This window comes from Microcaecilia unicolor, chromosome 4, assembly GCF_901765095.1.
Source record: "Microcaecilia unicolor chromosome 4, aMicUni1.1, whole genome shotgun sequence".
NCBI lineage: Eukaryota > Metazoa > Chordata > Amphibia > Gymnophiona > Siphonopidae > Microcaecilia > Microcaecilia unicolor.
The window spans coordinates 94,497,264-94,519,662 of NC_044034.1; the positions used below are offsets into that span (position 1 = coordinate 94,497,264).

Below are 22,399 nucleotides of genomic sequence, written 5' to 3' on the forward strand. Positions count from 1 at the left end.
AACACAGCCTAAGAAAGCAGTTTTAACATTACTACCTGATGAAATACATTAAAAAATATTACTTAAAACAAAATCTTTTCCTTATACCTGTGTTCGCTCCCTGTGTATCGCCTCTTGGTTAATCAGACGACTTGGACAGAGGTGCTTCCTCTCTCACTGTTTAGCAAGCAATAGATACACGAGATTGTTGACTAAAATCTGGATTTTGAGCTAAGGACAGGACCTTTTAGGTCTTTTGGCAGAGATCAAAATATAGGGGGGAAACGGGGACTTTAACTGTTTAGACCAGAGGTTTTCAACTCGGTCCTTGGGGCAAACCCAGCTAGTCGGAGTTTTCAGGATATCCCCATTGAATTCAGTGGGGCTATCCTGAAAACCTTGACTGGCTCGGTATGCCCCGAGGAGTCTGGTTTAGACCCTTGCCAGAGATGGTTTAAACCTATTGTAGGGGGAAAAAAACAAAGGAAAAGCTGATTGCTGGCATTGCTATGATAACCACACATTTCACCTCCATTAATCCACCAATGGATAGAAGGAGGTCTATACATCACTGTTACAAAGCCTTCCAGTTTACATTTAGGTATATTTCTTTTAAATATATTTTTTCATTACGTAGTTTCCCACTATTCCAGAACCCATGGGATAGTTGTGTCCATCAAGCAGCAGATGGAGAACTGAAAACTTAGCTGAGACATATCTCTCTCAGCATCCAGTCCAGTCCAGCTCTTAAATATTTTCTATCTTCAGCAGGTGGATAGACACACTTTTCAGCCTCTGGTTCTGAGTGCTTTGCTCCTGGTTGAGTTGGTCAACTGGTCCCCAATTGAGCTTTGTGGGTGGCTTGAGTCTGCAGAGTCATATCTGGATGTCTTCAGATCCCTGTCTCTGGTGCCCCACAAATTTACTTTTCTCTCCCTTCACCTCTCCCCTGTTTCCTGTGGAGCTCTCCTTTTCCAGCACAACAACCTTAAAAGAAAGAAAGGAGAAGGAAAGAGGTTTGCTGGAGAGCATGGGACAGAGTATCAGTCCTGAGCCTTTCTGATCTGTCAAAACTGGTAAGACTTCTGAAGATTGTGATCTTGGGGGAAAGCATCCGGCAGTGGTAAGTCCGACTCGCGCCGAATCCTGGAAAGGAGATATTGCGGTATATAAGATTTGATTTAATTTGATTTGACTCGGAACTGCTCGGAGGGGTGCAAGTTCTCCTTGGTGTAGGGAAGGAATCCTGACTCACAGCTTGGGACACGTTGTGCTGTGCTTGTGATAATGGGGTGAATGGCAACTCCAGCGGAGACAAAAGTTACATAAGAACATAAGAATAGCCAAGTTACATAAGAACACAAGAATAGCCATACTAGCTGACACCAATGGTCCATTTAGTCAGTATTCTGCTTCCAGCAGTAGCCAATCCAGGTCACAAGTACCTGGCAGAAACCCAGTTAGTATCAACATTCCATGCTACCAATCCTGGGACAAGCAGTTGGTTCCCCCATGTCCATCTCAATAACAGACTGTGGACCTTTACTTCAGGAAGTTGTCCAAACTTTTTAAAAACCCAGATATGCTAACTGCTGTTACCATATCCTCTCGCAAGGAGTCCCAGAGCTTAACTATTCTTTGAGTGAAAAAATATTTCCTTCCATTTGTTTTAAAAGTATTTCCATGTAATCTCATTGAATGTCCTCTGGTCTTTGTACTTTCTGAAAGAAAATCGATTCACTTTTACCCGTTCTACACCACTCAGGATTTTGTAGGCACCAATCCTATCTCCTCTCAGCTGTCTCTTTTCCAAGCTGAAGAACTCTAACCGCTTTAGCCTTTCCTCATGTGGGAGGAGTTTCATCACCTTTTATTATTTTGGGTGCTCTTCTTTGAACCTTTTCTAATTCTGCTATATCTTTTTTGAGACATGGTGACGAGAATTGAATTGAATTTTCATGGTGAGGTCACACCATGGAGCGATACAGAGGTGGCATAATATTTTTGGTCTTATTTTGCATCCGTTTCCTAATAATTCCTAGTGTCCTGTTTGCTTTTTTTGGCTGCCGCCACACTCTGGGCAGAAGACTTCAGTGTACTGTCTACAATGACACCTAGATCTTTTTCTTGGGTGCTTGACTCTTAAGGTGGACTTGTAAGGTACTTTGTAAGGTAACAGAAAATCATTTATGCAGTAATTATTCTGCACTTGTTTGGCACAAACTCTGTACACTACCAAAATACTGATAATTACACCAATAGATATATGAGTGATTACACAACTATAGTGTGTCCTGAGAAAAGATTACCACTTAGCAGCAAAATTAGGCTAACCAGTCCTTTACATGCAAAAACAAAACTATCTACATCCTCAGTTATAAGAAGAAAAATCCTGAATCTCACCCTTGATGTCCCGTAGGTTCAGAGTCTTAGGGGGTGTTGAATCGGCTTCTCTTCTAGGCTCTAGTAGATTACCTGCAAGCTCTGATAGATCAGGAATAGTCTGAGGTTCCTGCTCTGTGTAGCTGGTTACTCAGTTCATAGAAAGCCACAGAGCCACTTCTGAACTTTTTCGTGCAGTGCTCAGCACAGAATTAAGTTCACAGGTGTTTGGGGCAAATTAGTCTTTCTGTCTCCTCTGAGAGAGATCCATTCACCATCAAATCTTCTTCTCTTCTTTCTTTCTGTCTTGTCCAGCATTGGCATCCCTCTGGGTCAGGTGACACATATGGACCAGTCATAAACTTTGTACTTCTGTCCAGCAGAATTCACGGTCATGACAGAGAGGCCTTGTGATTCTGGCAAGAATCTCTTACCAGTCACAAGCCTGATGGTAGCAAACTCCTCTCCATGGCTCACAGATGCTCCTGGAGACTGTCTCTGTAAGGCATGCTGCTACAACCTCTCCCAGGAGATAACTGGCAGGCTAGTGCATGTACACATGTCCTTGGCTGAAACCAGCACAGCTATGCCAAGTAGTAGTTTTCCTTTCTAGAAAGCTGGTTTCTGCTGTATTCAGGCCTCAAGCTGCAGAATCCATTTCAAATCCGAAAAAGATGGTTCAGGCCTAACCAGCAAAGGTGAGAGAGCAGGAAAATACCCCTGCAGACCCTAGCATCAGGTAACTATGATTCGGATTATTCTTCCCAATATGCATCACTTTGCATTTGTCCACATTAAATTTCATCTGCCATTTGGATGCCCAGTCTTCCAGTTTCCTAAGGTCTTCCTGCAATTTTTCACAATCTGCATGCGATTTGAAAACTTTGAATAGTTTTCTGTCATCTGCCAATTTCATCATCTCAGTCGTCATTCCATTTTCCATATCATCTACTATAATAAAACTCACCCTCAACGTTCTGAAGACAACGTTCTGAAGTCACTCAATCACTCCCTGAAGGGTTCGTGGATTCATGGTGGTGAAGCCACTCCACTGACCCGTGCCCCGCCCACGCGTCAAACGTCAGAACGTTGTCTTCAGAACAGTAAACTAAAGGAAGGGAATGGGGATCGCAACCAAGCAGGTGGAGGAGTACCTACTCCTCCCCCTGCCTAGGAAACGCAGCCTACCAACCTCCCAACCCACCCGCGGAAAAAATCTGGAGGGAAACCACCTCCAAAGCTCAGTGTTCGAGGTCCAAACCCCCCCCCCCCCCCCAAAGCCACCCACCAAAGCTGCAGTTGAAAAGAAGCCCCGCCCACAGAATGCAGGAGGTGCAACACCCCCCTGCAACACCTCCCCCCCAAGAAAACACCCCCCCCCCCAAGCCACCCACCGTCGTGTTGCTTTGCCGGTGGGGGACCCGAAACCCCGCCAGCAGAAGTCCTGTGTTGTCTGCTGAGTCTCACTCCAGCGATCTTCGGCGTTGCTAGCCTGTGCAGGCAGGGCTTCTGTGCATCTGACGTCCTGCACGTCCTGGACGTCAGACGCACAGAACCCCGCCCTGCACAGGCTAGCAAGCAACGCCGAAGATCGCTGGAGTGAGACTCAGCAGACAACACAGGACTTCTGCTGGCGGGATTTTGGGTCACCCGCCAGCAAAACTACGCGACGGTGGGTGCGATGGTGACGGTGGGTGGGATGGCAGCGGGCGGGTGCATCGCGGTGGGTGGGATGGCGGCGGGGGGGGGGCATCACGCTGAGGAGGCGCTTCCTTCCTTCTTCAAAGCAGGATCCCCCCCCCCCCCCCACAAAACTGTACTATACAACACACACTCATCTGGCAGCGCTTCCTGAACCCCCCCCCCCCCCCCCCCACTTACTCACTCTCATTTGGCCAAACTTCCACAACGCCCCCCCTCAACACACACACACTCTCACATCTGCCAGCGCTTCCTGAAACCCCTGCCCCCCCCCCACACTCATCTGGCAGTGGTTACTGACCCCCCCCCCCCCACACACACACTCTCACTCTCATTTGGCCACACTTCCTCAACGCTCCCCCCCCCCCCAACACACACACACACTCTCATCTGGCAGCGCTTCCTGAAATCCCTGCCCCCCACACACACACTCACTCACTCATCTGGCAACCCCCCCCCCCCCCCCCCACCACACACACTCACTCAGTCTCTCATATGGCAGCGCTTCCTGAACCCCCCCTCCCCCACACACACTCTCTCTTTCATCTGGCAGCGCTTCCTGAACCCCTACACACACACACACACACTCTCTCTCATGTGGAAACGCTTGATAAAACGCCCCCCCCCCCCACACACACACTCACTCATCTGGCAGCACCACACACCCCTCTTCTTCCAAGCTGAAACCCCCAACACACACACACACCCACACACCCCTCCAACACACACACACACACACACTCTCTCTCACTCTCATCTGGCAGCGCTTCCTGAACCCCCTCCCCCCCACACACACTCTCTCTTTCTCATCTGCCAGCGCTTCCTGAAACCCCGTACACACACACACAGACACTCACTCTCTCTCATCTGGCAGCGCTTCCTGAAACCCCTGCCCCCCTCCCCCCCCCCCACACACACACACACTCACTAATCTGGCAGTCGTTCCTGAACCCCCCCCCCCACACACACACTTACTTACTCACTCTCATTTGGCCCCGCTTCCTGAACCCTCCCCCCCCCACACACACACACTCACTCTTCTGCCAGTGCTTCCTGAACCCACGCCCCAAACACACACACTCTCATCTGGCAGCGCTTCCTGAAATCCCTGCCCCCCACACACACACTCACTCACTCATCTGGCAACCCCCCCCCCCCCCACCACACACACTCACTCAGTCTCTCATATGGCAGCGCTTCCTGAACCCCCCTCCCCCACACACACTCTCTCTCTCATCTGGCAGCGCTTCCTGAACCCCTACACACACACACACACACACTCTCTCTCATGTGGAAACGCTTGATAAATCGCCCCCCCCCCCCCCCCACACACACACACTCACTCATCTGGCAGCACCACACACCCCTCTTCTTCCAAGCTGAAACCCCCAACACACACACACACCCACACACCCCTCCAACACACACACACACACACTCTCTCTCACTCTCATCTGGCAGCGCTTCCTGAAACCCCTCCCCCCCACACACACTCTCTCTTTCTCATCTGCCAGCGCTTCCTGAAACCCCGTACACACACACACAGACACTCACTCTCTCTCATCTGGCAGCGCTTCCTGAAACCCCTGCCCCCCCCCCCCCCCCCCCCCCCCCACACACACTCACTAATCTGGCAGTCGTTCCTGAACCCCCCCCCCCCCACACACACACACTTACTCACTCTCATTTGGCCCCGCTTCCTGAACCCTCCCCCCCCCCCCCCCCCCCCACACACACTCACTCTTCTGCCAGTGCTTCCTGAACCCACGCCCCAAACACACACACTCTCATCTGGCAATGCTTAATAAACCGCCCCCCCCCCCCCCCCACACACACACTCACTCACTCACTCATCTGGCAGCACTTGCAGAACCCCCACACCCCTCTTCTTCCAAGCTGAACCCCCCCCCAACATACCCACACAACACACACACCCTCTCTCTCATCTGGCAGCACTTCCTGAAACCCCATACACACACACACTCACTCACTCTCTCTCTCTCAACTGGCAGCACTTCCTGAACCCCCCCCCCCCCCCCCCCCACACACACACACACTCACTCTTTCTCATCTGGCAGCGCTTCCTGAAACCCCATACACACACACACACTCACTCTCTCTCTCTCGCTCTCTCTCATCTGGCAGCGCTTCCTGAACCCCCTGCCCTCCCCCCCCCCACACTCACACACTCTGTCATCTGGCATCGTTTCCTGAACCCCCCCCCCCCCCCACACACACACACACACACACTCTCTCACTCACATCTGGTAGCGCTTCCTGAACCCCCCGCACCCCTCTTCTTCCAAGCTGAACCCCCCCCCCAACACATCCCCCCCCCCTCAACACACACACTCTCTCTCTCTCTCTCTCTCTCCCTCCTCCAGCACACCAATTGCTTGGGTGCAGTGGCGGGAATCTCAAACAACAGAGAGGGGGGGGGGGCCTGACACCAGAGAGAGAGAGAGGAAGGGAGGTATCTCTGTCACACACACTCTCTCACATACAATGTCTTTCTGACTCTCACTCTCACACACTCTGTCTCACACTGTATCACATTCACTCTCTGTGTCACACAGTCACTCACACACTTGCTTGGTCTCATACACTCACTCTCACAGAGAATCTGTGTGTCACACACACACTCTCGCACACACACACACACACACTCTCTCTCACACTGTGTCTCACATACGCACTTGCACACACTCTCATTCTCACACACACACTCTGACAGACACACTCACACCCAGACTCACTCTCTCTCTCTCTCTCTCTCTCTCTCACACACACTCACACTTTCACTCTCTCACACACAGTCACTCTCACATACACTCTCCCAAACATACACACTCCGAGGAAAACCTTGCTAGCGCCCGGGTCATTTGTGTCAGAAACGGGCCTTTTTTACTAGTTTATAAATATGTTAAATAGCAGTGGTCCCAGTACAGATCCCTGCGGCACACCACTGTTCACCCTTCTCCATGGAGAAAAATGGCCATTTAACCCTACCCTCTGTTTTCTGACCAATAACCACTTCCTAATCCACAGAAGGACATTGCCTCCTATCCCATGACTTTTTAACTTTCTCAGGAGTCTCTCATGAGGCATTTGTATGAGAGGTTTTCAACCTAGTCCTTATGGCACACCCAGCCAGTCAGAGTTTTCAGGATATCCCCATTGAATTCAGTGAAGATGTCCTGAAAACCCCGACTAGCTGGGTGTGCCCCAAGGACTGGGTTGAAAACCCCTGATCTAGATACGCATCAGCTATTCCCAAACCAGTACTTGGGGCACATCTAGTCTCATTGGGTTTCCAGGATATGCACAATGAATATGCATATCTGCATGCACTGCCTTAATTGCATGCAAATCTAACTCATGAATATTCATTGTAGATATCCTGAAAACCTGATGGGACTAGGTGTGCCCCAAGGATTGGGTTGGAAGTGGCTGCACTACATCAACTGGCTCACCTTTATCCATGTTTGTTCACACCTTCAAAGAGTTAGGCGGTGTTCTTGCTGGTGTCAGAGCGTTGCATGCGTGCAAGCCGGGAATCCCACAGGTGGAATCAGTACAATTTTGAGATATGGCTTTATCTAAGTTGAGGGTTGATCCTCATAATCATGAGCTTAGTTTTTGGGATAATACCATCAGGGATGTTCTTGATGAAAATACTACTCTTAGACTTAAAAAAAAATTAGGAAGGTGTCTACTCCTTGGTTCTGTAAATTCTTTGCAATTATAAAAAGATTTTGTTGAAGTTTAGAGCATAAGTGGAGGAAGACTAAGGATAGTTCAGTTTGTACTAGCTGGAGAAGGAAGATAAAGGAATATATAATTCTCAGGTTGCACAGTTGAAGGATTTTTTTTGGTGAAGAGATTATTAATTCAGGCAATCCATCTAAAGCCCTATTTAAAGTATATTAGAATTTAACCAATACTGGTAATATATGAACGGTGCCTAAATCTTTACAACCAAAGGCAGAAGAATTAGCACAATTTTTTCAGGATAAAGTTGAGAAAATGCGACGGTCTTTTAGGTTGAATAACTTAAGATTCTTTAATGATACTGTTTTGTAGTTCACAAGTAGAAGCTCCTGGAGACAGAATTTGAGATGTTTTTTTGAGAGGGTTTCTACAGTGACAGTTAAGAAATACTTGATTAGGCTTGCAAAGAACTCATGTAATTTAGACGTTTGTCATATTTGCTGTCTGAAACCCATTTCAAGTGATTAATTGGTTAATTGAATTTGTTAATGTAAATCTCCAATTAGGGTGTTATCCAGAATCTTTGGCAGAAATAGTTTTAACCCCCTTGCCAAAATCCATGGGTGATGATTTAACAAGAGTGGAAAACTATTGTCCCTTGCAAGCATTCCATTGATGGCAAAGTTGTTGGAATTTTTGGTTAATGAACAACTACAGAATTTCATGAAAACCTTCAGTGTTTTGCATAAGTCACAGCATATATTTTTAGACCAAAACGTAGCACAGAATCATTGCTTCTTGTTCTTACAACTAAGATGGTGTTAAAGGCAATCTGTTGTGTTATTACAGTTTGATATTTCAGCTGCCTTTGACGTTATTAATCATTCCATAGTTTTGTTTAAGTTATCCGAATTAGGTATGTCACGGACTGTGCTGAGTTGGTTTGAAAAATTTCTTAAAAGTAGATCATATAGCATATGGAGAAATCATCAAGTCGAGAGTCCTGGTTGTGGAGTACTTCAGAGATCCCTGCTGTCTCCTTCGCTTTTTAATGTCTGAGTTCCTTGGGGCAATTTCTTTTCTGAGAATAGAGGTGTGGTAGCCGTGTTAGTTCACTTTTAAAGGTAATCATCAATAGAAATAAATCAAAATAAAACATTGAAAAGAAAATAAGATGATACCTTTTTTATTGGACCCACAGACAAATGCAGCTGCCTCCACAACTCCAGCTTCCACCCTTCACATACAAAAAGATCCATTATTTACAGCCAAGCCACAAGATACCACCGTATCTGCTCTGACCCAGGGGACAGAGACAGACACCTTGAAATCCTGACTGCATCATTCGAACAGAAAGGCTACAACCCCAAAATAATCTCCAAGAATATTGTCTTCTCCCTCAAAACACCCAGAGAAAATCTGCTACAGTACAAAGAAAAAAAAAGCCACAGACAGAATCCCCCTTATAGTGACATACAACCTGGAGCTGGAAAAATTAAGAAAAATCATAAAAGATCTGCAGCCTCTACTCCAGGAGGATGAATTACTGAAAGAGATATTCCCATCCCCACCAGTGCTGGCCGTCCAACAGCCACCCAACTTAAAACACAAGCTAATTAGAAATAAGCTCCCAACACAGACGCAAAAAGAAAAGAATGGCACACATCCTTGTAATATATCCAGCTGCAAACAATGCCAAAATATTTCACAGGACCCCACGGTCATTCACAAAGGAAAAATGTTGAACATTAAGGAATCTTTCACATGCTCATCTTCCAATGTGGTATATATCATTCAGTGTAAAAAATGCAATGAAGGCTGCTATATTGGAGAAACAAGTCAGATGCTAAAGAAGAGATTTAATTTACATAGACACCATATGAAAAATGCTAGTACCAATAAAGATGTCATGCCTGTGGGGCAGCACTTTAAAAAACCAGAACACTGTACCAGTGATTTCATGGTAAGAATCCTAAAAGGGAACTTTAAAACAATACAGGAATGTAAGACCTTTGAAATCAGAGTGATTAAGTATTTTGACACCCACCAGACAGGACTTAACAAAGATCTGGGTTTTCTAGACCATTATGAACCATAAAATTGTACTGCTTTGACACCCTCCTGTCTCCATGCATATCTCCCTGTCTCTCACCTACTCACCCCCATCCTGTTAGACTGTCACTGAAATGCTTTGATGTTTCACTTATATATACTGTCATCTACCAACATTTGCTTATTTCCAATCTGACGAAGAAGGGCAACCTTTGAAAGCTAATCAAGAAATGTATTAAGTTATGTCCAATAAAAAAGGTATCATCTTATTTTCTTTTCCATGTTTTATTTTGTTTTATTTCTATTGATTACCTTTTCTGAGAATGAAATTACAATATTATCATATGCAGATGACATATTCCATCTCTGCCCTGTGATGGAGACTTTGGACAGCACCTTGAATATTATTAAACATTATATTTCTTTTATTGACAACTGGTCAAATATTCATTTTTTAATGTTTGACTAAACAAAAGGCTAAGCTACTAAGGTTTGGTGAGGATATTCGAAATAGTGCTGTGGTTTTGGCTGCAGGTGAAATTTTGAAAATTGACTTTCTCTAGAGTATTGGGAGTCATTTTAGGTTCTACCCTTTCATTTGAGAAGCAGGTCAATGCGTTGAGTAAGAGAGTGTTTTTTTTTTTTTAAAGCTCAGGCAATTTAGAGCGATTAGATCTTTCTTACGAAAAGAAGACTTCAGAATTTTGGCACAGGCTATTCTCCTCCCTCAGTTGAACTACTGTAATTCATTATATTCTTTGAATAATTGTAAATTGAAAAGTCGGCTGCAGTTATTACAAGACACAGCTGCTGGATTCATTTTTAGTTTGGGTCACTTTGATAGTGTTTCACCTCTTTTGAGGGAGCTGCATTGGCTACCTGTCAAACAGTTTATTAGAATCTAGATGATATGTTTAATTTTTTAAACACTCTCCAGGGCAAGTGCAGAGGGTTTGGTAGATTTGTTAGAGATTCTCTCTTCTAGGAGAATTCTTTGCTATCATCCAACATTAACAATGTTATCCTGCAGTGAAAATATTAGGTTAAAATCAATTATTTAAAAATCATTTCCTTTTCAGGGATATCAGTTCTAGAATATGCACTCCGCTCCATGGATAAATCCTTCTTATCTGTTCCCTTCTCCACTACTGCCAACTCCAGACTTTGCGCCTTCTGTCTCGCTGCACCCTATGCCTGGAATAAACTTCCTGAGCCCCTACGTCTTGCCCCATCCTTGGCCACCTTTAAATCTAGACTGAAAGCCCACCTCTTTAACATTGCTTTTGACTCGTAACCACTTGTAACCACTCGCCTCCACCTACCCTCCTCTCTTCCTTCCCGTTCACATTAATTGATTTGATTTGCTTACTTTATTTTTTTTTTTGTCTATTAGATTGTAAGCTCTTTGAGCAGGGACTGTCTTTCTTCTATGTTTGTGCAGCGCTGCGTACGCCTTGTAGCGCTATAGAAATGCTAAATAGTAGTAGTAGTAATATGTTACCTGTAAATTTGAGATTACAATCTTCATATCTGTTGTTTAGGAAGTTGTTAAAAACTCATTTATATGAATAATAAAATCTAGATATTTATTATACTTTTTTTTTTATAAACTCTTTCTTTATTAGGATATATTTCTTTTTGTAAATCGCTGTGAATCCTATTAGAATAACGGTCAGTATATAAGACCTAGATAGAAAAGAATAGGGCACAGAGGAAACAGTCAGTGGCATCACATCTTTGGATTTGGCGCATCATCTGAATATGCAGGGGTTCTTTGGGCTATCCAGCAAGGCTGGTGCACTGTTTGATGCAGGAGACAGCGGGAACAGGTGTCATTTTGTTGAGGCTGACTGGCAGTGAGGAACAGCCTCTGATCCTGCACAGAACACAGCTATCATTTTACAGCCTCAGGGCCCAACATAGCATTCATCTGCATCGGGATCTTAGTTTTCTCTGGAGTTTATATTGCTCTTATACCAGACCTATTTATTATCTACTACTATGCAGATGACATTCTTTTAACTTATCCCACTAATCTGTATTCACCGTCCGTTGGCCCTCTTCAGGATTGTCTGATTTCAGTATGTCAAGTGGCTGCTTGATCATAGGTTAGTCCTCAATAAAGATAAAACTGTGACTTGCTGGTTTACTGGTGGTTTCCCTGCTGCTATGATCCCTCTTAACTTTTTTGGTAGCACTATCCAACCAGTGGACTCTTTCCACTCTTTGGGGGTCATTCTTGACTCCCAATGTTTCTTTGTTCTGCAGACTTCCCACTTACGCAAAACTGGTTTTTACATTCTCCGCCAACTTTGTTCAGTTAGAAGATATTTTGATCATTATACATTCCACTCTTATCCTTTCTCTACTTATTACCAGACTGGACTACTGCAATACAATCTACTTGTGGACTGCTCTCAATCTCAGTTTAAGAAATTAGTCTCTTTAGAACATGGCCATCAGATTTCTTTGCCATGCACGCAGAATTGATCACATTTCCCCTTCATAAGCACCACTGGCTCGCTATAGATAAACAGATAATTTTCAAAATGCTTACTCTTAGAAACATAGAATCGTGATGGCAGATAAGGGCCAAATGGCCCATCCAGTCTACCCTTCCTCAATAACCACTAGCTCCTCCTTTTCCTAATGGATCCCACATACTTGTCCCATGCTTTCTTAAATTCTAACACAGTCCTCGTCTTCATGACCTCCACTGGGAGGCCATTCCACGCATCCACCACCCTTTCCGTGAAATAGTATTTTCTTAGGTTCCTCCTAAGCCTTTTTCCTATGCCCTCTCCTTCCAAAGTTTTCATTCATTTGGAAAAGGCTCACCTTCTTTACATTTACGCCACTGAGGTATTTAAATGTCTCTATCATATCCCCTTTCTCCTGCATCTCTCCAGCATATACATGTTGAGGTCCATAAGCCTGTCCCTATATATTTTATGACAGAGACCATTCCAATTTGGTAGCCGCCCTCTGGACCAGCTCCATCCTGTTTATATCATTTCGTATGTGCGGTCTCCAGAGTTGCACACAGTACTCCAAATGGGGTCTCACCAGAGACTTATACAAGAGCACTATCAACTCTCTTTTTTTTTTTTACTGCTGGTCATCCCTCTCCTTATGCACCCAACCATCCTTCTGGCTTTGATCATCGCCTTTTCTACCTGCTTGGGCACCTTAAGGTCTTCGGACACAATCACCCCCAAGTCCCGCTCTTCTTTCATACACAGAAGCACTTCACCCCCTTAAAGTCCTCAGAATTGTTCTTCTTTCGTATCTGTCTAATCTCACCATCCCCTATACTTCCTGGTACAACTTCTCCATCCCCGGGTCTGCTCAGTTGGAATCCGCTAGGCATCGTGCTTCCTTTTTTGCTGCTCTCTTCCACTGGAACTGCATGCTTCTGAACTTTCTTTAAAGAAAGTTAAATCTGCCCTTAATACCTGGCTCTTTCATCAAGCGTTTGATCCTACCTATGGTTGGTTTTTTGCAAATCCTCGCTGCCTTTCCTACCTCTCTACTTCAGCTCCCTCCTATGTGTTCTAACACTCCTGTCTTTTCCTTTGTATGAGTGGTTCCTTTTCTATCCTGAATTGTGGTTCTTTTCCTTATCTAATTTTTTGTTAATTTTAAGATTGTAAACGTCTATGATCTGCCAGTTAACGGTGGTATAGTAAAACTCAATAAATAGAGCATGGACTGTAAGAGTTGATACAAGGTACTTTAGTTTCTCGCCGCACTGCCCCTCTGGCTCCTAAGAGATCTCGTTTAGACCTCCGGGAGGGGGCAGATGGGGCTATCTCTGCTTCTCTCTCCTTATCTGATGTGAACTCTGTCTACTTAGAGGAGCCATCATTGAAGAAGCCATTAGAGGAGGGAGATGATCCATCGTACTGAGGTTGTTTAATAAAGTGGAGTTCAGTATTCTTATTTCTGAAGCACTGGCAGTGCTTTCCATTGAGGAGCTTTATGCTTTGGCATAAGGAGTTCCATCTTTGTCAGTCATGAGGGAGCTTAGGGGTCCTTCTGAAGCCTTCCTGATGCATCCAAACGTCATGGACCTGATTACAGCAGAATGGGCCTCACCAGATGTGGGGCTGAGAGTGGGAAGAACCATGGTTGTCCTCTACCCATTAGTTCTGGAGGAGAAAGATACATTTCAGCTTCCCAGGGTGGATTTCCTGGTTATGACGGTGACTAAGAAAATCACCTTGCCGGTGGAAGAGAACATTGCCCTAAAAGACCTACAGGATAGGAAGCTAGAAGGCTTGCTGAAATGAGCCTTTCAAGTGGCCTGTTAGGGCCTGACAGTTTGGAGCTCGTTTGTGGCAAGAGCATGCCTGAAGTGGCATCATCAGTTGGTAACACAAAACAGGTGCCATAATACCGAGCTGGAAGTGGGGTTCGCCTGCTGGGCAGATGCTATTTATGAGATGTTACGGGTTATGGCCTGCAGTATGTCTTTGGCTGTCACTGCACATCAGCAGTTCTGGTTGTGACATTGGGCAGTGGATGCAGCATCCAAGTCATGTCAAACTAAACTGCCCTTTCAGGGCAAGTGGCTATTTGGAGAAGATCTCAGTAACTTAATGAAAGAACAGGGGGTACTAAGCCACAGCGGTTTCCAGTGGATAAGCCGAAAGCCTCTGGTCATCCATCTTCAGGGTCTCTCGATTTAAAGACAGCAGATGGGACCATCCTGGTCGTCAGCAGTATGGTCAGAAGTCCCTCTTTCAGCCATGCCAATCTTCCTTTCATTCAGAAACGAAGTCCTCCTCTCGATCAGCTAGAACGCCCAATGCCGTCAGAGCTTTGCAGTGATGCAAGAGTGGTCCACTCTCTCTTCCTCTGGTAGGAGGACGTCTTTAGGAGTTGGGAGGAGTGGGCTAAAATCATGTCAGACCAGTGGGTTCTGGGTATTCTTACAGAAGGTTGCAAGTTGGAGTTCTGCCTGGTCGCTCCTTGAGTCTCCTTGTCGAAAGGGAATAAAGACGGTCGAGGCTGAGGCTACTGTAGATTCCTTGCTGGTGCTCTGAGCCATTGTTTTAGTTCCTCAGGCCAAACAGATACTCCATCTTCGTTGTCCCAAAGAAGGAAGGCACCTTTCAACCGGTGTTAGATCTCAAAAGTCTAAACTGCTGCCTCTGAGTGTCTTGCTTTTGCATAGAGACACTAAGAACAGTTATAGCCTTGGTTCAAGTGGGAGAATTTCTCACTGTCCTCAATTCCAAGGAGATGTACTTGCATATACCCATATAGCTGCCATATTGGAAGCTTCTACATTTTACAGCGCTGGGTCATCACTTCCAGTTTAGGGCTTTGCCCTTCAGTCTCACCACGGCTCCAAGAATGTTTAGCAAGTTTATGGTGGTGATGGCATCCTTTCTTTAATACCAGGGAATCGGAGTATACACATTTTGCTATGATTGGCTTATTTGTGTGTCATCCTATTTGAACAGCATGGTGTAGATGGACAGATTTGTCCGTCTTCTGCAATCGTTGGGTTGGGTGATCAATTTAAAGAATAGTAGACTGATTTCTTCACAGACGCTGGATTTTCTGGATGTTCTATTCCACACAGCACAAGAGAGGATCTTTTTCACCGAGTACAGGAGGTTCAGGCTGGTTCAACAGATTCATCTTCTCCTCAGTAAAGGCAGGCCCAGGATTACTACTACTACTACTATTTAGCATTTCTATAGCGCTACAAGGATCTGGAACTATGTCAGGATTCTGGGGTCAATGATAGTGGTGATGGATGTGGGGTGTCATAGGCAAGGGCTCATATGTGTCCGGTACAGGAATCTCTTCTCAGCTGCTGGTCTCCAGTGCCACAGAAATACAACCTTCATCGTCCTTGGATGGTGGTTGCCAGATGGAGTATGCAGTGGTGGTTGTTGCCTAGGAATGTGACCGTTGGAGCTCCTTTTCCGATAACACAATGGGAGGTGGTGACTATGGACACCAGCAAGTCGGGTTGGGGAGCACAGGGCACCTGGATGGAACAGGATTCTCAGTGGTTGATAAATGTCTTGGAGTTTGGGGCAGCGTGGAATGCTTTACACAACTTTGCTGCCTTTCTGGCAGGGGCCCTGGTCTAAGTTTTCGCCGACAATGCAACAGCAGTGGCTTATATTAACAAGCAAGGCGGGATCTGCAGCCATCCAATGGTGGTGGAAGTGGCCTCATGAGTTGAGTGGAGAAAAATATCTGCTTGTCGGCAGCTCACATAGTGGGGTCCCTGAATGTGGAGGCGGACTTTCTCAGCAGGCACTCCTGGACCTGGGAGAATAGGAAATATCCAGCTGATAGTGGATCAATGGAGTTCTCCACTTCTGGACTTGATGGCGATGAAAAGGAATGCCAGAGTGCCCCAAGTTCTTCAGCCATTGGAAAGAGCCGGGCTCGATGGCAATCAATGCCATACTGCAGCGCTGGCCGGATACACATGTACTATCATGCTTATTTTCGAAAGAGAAGGCCGCCTATTTTTCTACTCAAATCGCAAGATGGGCGTCCTCACAGGGTCGCCAAAATCGGTATAATGGAAAGCCGATTTTGGCGTCCCCAACTGCTTTTCGTCACGGTGACGACCAAAGTTCCCGGGGGCGTGTCGGAGGCGTAGCAAAGGCGGGACTTGGGCATGCCCAATACATGGGCGTCCTTGACCCATAATGGAAAAAAAAGGGCGTCCCTGACGAACACTTGGACGACTTTACCTGGTCCTTTTTTTGTTACGACCAAGCCACAAAAAGGTGCCCGAACTGACCAGATGACCACCAGAGGGAATTGGGGATGACCTCCCCTTACTCCCCCAGTGATGACTAACCCCCTCCCACCCTCAAAAACATTTTTTAAAATATTTTTTCCAGCCTCTATGCCAGCCTCAAATATCATACCCAGCTCCATGACAGCAGTATGCAGGTCCCTGGATGAGTTTTAGTGGGTGCAGTGCACTTCAGGCAGGCGGACCCAGGCCCATCCCTCCCTACTTGTTACACTTGTGGTGGTAAATGTGAGCCCTTAAAAACCCACCACAAACCCACTGTACCCACATGTAGGTGCCCCCCTTCACCCATAAGGGCTATGGTAGTGGTGTACAGTTGTGGTTAGTGGGTTTTGGGGTGCTGAGCACACAAGGTAAGGGAGCTATGTAGCTGGGAGCTTTTTCTGAAGTCCACTGCAGGGCCCTCACACTCTGGAATGCATTGCCTGAAAGGCGCCGCATAACACAAGACTACCTTTACTTCAGGAAGCAGGTGAAAGCTTGGCTCTTCAACCAAGCCTTTAATGGAAGAAGTAACTAACTTGTTAGTCTCACTCACACACACAAGGATTGACTCGGGGTGCACATACTGCAGCGGGACATGTTTATCCACTCCTACCCTAGCTGAGATAATATTTAACCATCTCTCTTACCTCACGTTCAACTTTCTTCAAATCAATCACCTTACTTTCTAATTCTTCCTACTGTTACTCATCTATATGTTACTACTTTGCCTTACCCTTCACTACCAATTATAATGTTCTACTACATATTGTGTTGTCATTGCAAGTAGTATACCATAGGCACAAAAGGGGTTAAACGGACCGTGTAGGGTCCCTAATAAAGTTTTCCTGGAGCATCTCACCCCCTTTCTCGGATTGATCTCTTGAAGTTGTGTTTTTCCACTTTTTTCTTCTTTTTAAGTAGTATACTATGCCATACTTTGTATTGTTGTTCGAATATTTTTACTGCTCTAATTTCCTATTGCTCATGTTTGATCTATTCTTACTATACACCGTCTTGAGCGAATTCCTTCAAAATGGCGATAAATAAATCCTAATAATAATAATTAGATATCTGGAAGTTGCAAATGAGTTCCACAAATCAGACAGAATATTTGTGCTTTTTGGTTAGCAGAGGCTTGGCCCCGGGGCTTCCAATCCCACAATTGCTAGATTGCTGAAGAAGACCACCATATCAGCTTATTTGCTTGTGGGGAAGAAGGCTCCTCAGGCCTTGTGGGCTCGTTCTATGAGGTGTACAGCGACATCCTGGGTGTAGACTACCTTACTGTCTCTGGCAGATATTTGCAAGGCGGAGACATGGTTGGCCCAGCATACCTTTGCCAAGCACTAAAGGGTGGACGTTGTGACACATTCAGAAGCCAGTTTTGGGGCTTTGGTCTCCTCAGGGTGGTGGCGCCAGGAGCCCACCCACTTTAGGGATTGCTTTTAAACATTCCACAGGTTCTGGAATAGTGGGAAGCTATGTAATAGAAGGAGAAATGAGGTCTTACCTGATTAATTTTCTTTCCATTAGTCCTTCCCACTATTCTAGAGGCGTGCCCAAGGTTTCTGAGATGTTTAGTCAGTGCAGAGTAACTGGTCAAATAATGACTGTCAACTTGCATGGTGCTTCCTACATATCTTTTGTTCTCTACAGGTTGCCCAGAGGATGAGAGAGGTCCACATGTTTGCTTGTCTGTTTAGTGTTAGGTTAGTGAGTTGTTTAAGGTAGTTGTGTTTATTCTGAGTTTCTCCTTACTGCTTGTCTACGTAAATACTGAGGAGTTGAACTGGATGCCAAGAGAGATATGTCAGTTTTCAGTTCTCTATCTCCACCGGTTGATAGACACAACTGTCCTACAAGTTCTAGAATAGTGGAAAGGAATAATGGAAAGAAAATCATCAGGTAAGACCTAATTTCTCCTTTTATTTCTAAATCACATAATTTCGTTTCATTCTGAACTGCTTGTATTGTAGTCCAGAAGAAGCTAAAGACATTTCCTCCAGAATGATTGGGAAGAAACTGTTCACCAAGCAAACCGGAGAAAAGGGCAGGATATGCAATCACGTGTTTATCTGCGAGCGCCGGTATCCCAGGAGGGAATACTATTTTGCAATTGCAATGGAAAGGTCATTTCAAGTGAGTAACCATATGAGTAAGAGTTTTTTTTCTTTGTATTCACCTCTGCTCAGAAAATGCACCATTGTTGCTGTTCATATGAATAAAGTCAGGGTTTAAAAATGTGAATCATAAAGTGCAGTTGTGCGTGTCAGGAGCCCAGTGAAACCTTTAGTTTTTTGCTTGCCATGCTGTGTAGTACTTTAATGATGATTTTGTTTTGAGCATTTCCTGGAGGGTTTTGAATAATTAACTACTTCTCAGATCCAAATATTTATGAACTACTGCCTTTACCATGCTTAGGGTTTTGTTTAAAGGTTTTTAGTGAGATAATGTTTGCTGCTGCTTCACATTTGCCACTTGGGGGCAGTAAAACAATACTACAAAAGTTTTGTTTTGGTGCTGGAATAACTTCAGTATAATGGGGAAAAGTAAAAAAAGCCTGCTTTTCAGATTTTAAAAAAATAGTTATTTGTTTAGTGTTTCTTACCTTAACTAAAATAGGAAAACAGAGTGCTTGATTTTGAGGATTTGTTTTTTTTTGGTGCTAAAATGTATTTGTTTTCTCCCTTCTAGCTTTGCTTACATTTTTGCAATTGGAAAGCAATGGGGCTCATTTTCAAAGCACTTAGCCTCCCAAAGTTCCATAGAAACCTATGGAACTTAGCCTCCCAAAGTGCTTTGAAAATATGCCTCAATGTGTGTTATATAGTGCCAGTCCTGCAGTGCTATGGCATGTGCTGCATGGGCAGTTTTCATACATGATGCTACAGGCAGTTTAATAACCAGCCAGGGAGAAAAGGGAAGGTGACAACATTAATGAAATGTTTAAAATAACATTTGAGGTCCAAATTAAGCACTCTTACTCCTTTAATCCCCTATCTCAAAAAGTTTGCTATTTTATTGAATTTCTTAAGAACAGAAATTAAGAAAATACAATACACAGTTCAACTATACAGATTTGCAGGACTTAGCAAGAACTCCCCTCCCCCCTCAAACTTCTGAGGATGTAAATAGAATTGCTATATATTTTAGAGCAGACAGAAACTCTGCATCAGGGACCATATGCTAAGAAAATGTTCCAACTGCCTTTCTTTTCTGCTCTATTGGCTTCATATTTATAAGGCATAGAATGTTCCACTAGAAGTGAATATTTAGTAGTGCATTATTTTTCCATGTGCCAGTCGCTTCACAATTGCTATCGTAACCCCAATTAATCTCACATTTTTATGTACTGATTTCTGCCCCTCCTGAAGGGGACTGATTATAATTGAAAGATATGATAGGGACACTATATTCACAATGTTTCCAGAATTTTCTGTCAGACTTGTTTCATAAGCTCAGAAGAGTAGGACAGAAGAATTGATGATCAAGTGTGCCTGTATCCAATAAACAGAGCCAGTATAAACTTGATATTCTATTATTGAATTTATGCGGCTTGATCCTATGGGCCATAAAGTAGAGGGACTGTGACAAAGATACTGAAATAGAACGTCTAATGTGCTTCCAGAAGTTATACCACTGGATATTGGATAGAGAAGTTCCAAGTCCAGCTTCCCAGATTGCTCTAAAACCGAGCCCTTCTGCACCCAGACTGACCGTTAGAAAGTGAGTTCTAGACTGAAACCTGCTGAACCTTGTATAATTTTATTAATTCTTTGACTGTAAGTGCCCTGTCAGGATTTTGTTGGAAGCTCATCAGCAGGTGCGTCCCAGTAGGCAACAGAATATTGTGGCTCCCTTAACCTTCTCTCCAAGGTGAGCCACCTAGGGTCTGTGTCCTCAAGTGTATCATTCATTCTTTATATCGCCTGTCACAGAATAAACGCAAAATGGTATTCAAGAAAACGGGGGATATTCATGTCTTCATTCCTCTTAATTGACCTAGGAATGGGGCGTAGCCTAGTGGTTAGTGCAGTGGGCTTTGATCCTGGCAACCTGGGTTTGATTCCCACTGTAACTTCTTGTGATCTTGGGCAAGTCACTTAGGGATCCTTTTGCAAAGCGTCAGTAAGTCCAACGTGAGCTTACTACACACTAAATCGGAACTACCACCAGCCCAATGGAATATCTGGCTCAAGTGTGTGTGCTATTTCCGGCATGCTGGGAAAAGTTTTTTTTTCTAGTGCAGTGGTAATCGGGCAAGTCTGCATGCTGCATGGTGTGTTACGTGACAGTAAATCAATTAGTTTTTGCATGTATGAAAGTGATAAACTGTATTTGATTTGGTAAACAGTCATGCATATTTTAAAGGTGTTTGTGGGAAGCCAGTGAAGTTTTAACAAGAGAGGGGAAGCTGCTTCAAAGCAAGGATCACTGCATATAAAGCGGGCAGCAGTATTTAATCTGTTTGTAATTTTTTAAGGAATTCTTTGCTTCTGTCTTCACCGAGGAAGATTTCAGAGAGTTACCGTTTAGATATGTATTATCATTTGTTTTTAGTATTATATTCTTTTATATTTTGTTTATATATTGTTTTTATTTGTAGACTCCTGATGTAGGCCCTTTGGCCAAAACACAACGTTGTGTCGAGTTAATATACTGATTAATAAAGTTTGGTTCATCTTCACTCTGGAACTCCTGGTTTTTTACCCACTGTTTTGTTATATTGTGACTATCCATGGGATTTCGTTGAGTTCTCCACGTTTGTGGATTCTCTACTAGAGAGTTACCGTTGCCAGAAATGGTATTCAAAGCTGACAAGTCAGAGAAACTGAATGAAATCTCTATAAACCTGGAGGATGTAATGGCGCAATTTGACAAATTGAAGAGTAGCAAATCTCCTGGACTGGATGGTATTCATCCCAGAGTACTGATAGAATTGAAAAATGGACTTGCGGAACTATTGTATCAAGCATGATACCGGAAAATTGGAGGATGGCCAGTGTAACACCAATTTTTAAAAAAGGTTCCTGAGGAGATCCAGGAAATTAAAGACCGGTGAGCCGGTCTGGTGACCTCTTCGGGGCAGGAAAGAGCCCCCTCTTTCCTGCCCGGAGCGCTGCCCTGCATGCATCCTTCCTGTTGGTGATCTGGGCGCCGATTCAAAATGGCCACCGAGAGTTGAAGTCTCGCGAGGTCACTTCAACTCTCGACACCCATTTTGAATCGGCGCTGAGATCACCAACAGGAAGGATGCGTGCAGGGCAGCGCTCCGGGCAGGAAAGAGGGGGCTCTTTCCTGGCCCGAAGGCGTAAGAGGTCACTAGACCACCAGGGCAGTAGTAACTAAGGGGAGGGGAGGCTAGCAATCTGCCCGTTTGTCCGGATTTCTGGACAAACGGGCAGGCTGGCAAAACCCGCCCGGTTGCCCAGACATGTCCTCAAAATGAGGACATGTCTGGGTAAATCCGGACATATGGTAACCCTATGCTGAGGTTGCATCTTGAAGGAAGCACAGTTCTCCTCCAAGATACAGAACTGTCTGAGGAAAGGTCAGGCAACAGAAGCTACCAAGAGCCAAAGGGGCAAAATTTGAAGAAGGAAAAAAAAGAGAGCATGGTTGTGTGACACTGTAGCAGGTGAGAAACGTGCTTGGAGTGTCACAGTGTACCAGTGTAGTGTTTAAATATATCATTCACACCAACTTGTGAAAATATTGCATGATTTTCTTTTCTCAATAACATTATAAAATCTTGTTCCTCTCTAGTGATTGCAGTATACATATGTATTG

At 44.7% G+C, this 22,399-nt stretch overlaps 1 protein-coding gene across 1 annotated transcript in view; it reads left to right on the top strand.

Moving 5' to 3' along the window:
- SUCLA2 (succinate-CoA ligase ADP-forming beta subunit) overlaps positions 1-22,399 on the top strand; it is a 145,911-nt gene that overhangs the window by 69,758 nt on the left and 53,754 nt on the right. The window contains exon 4 of the mRNA XM_030200494.1: positions 18,586-18,748. Coding sequence (XP_030056354.1) covers positions 18,586-18,748 — 163 coding nt within the window. The remainder of the gene's footprint in view (positions 1-18,585; positions 18,749-22,399) is intronic.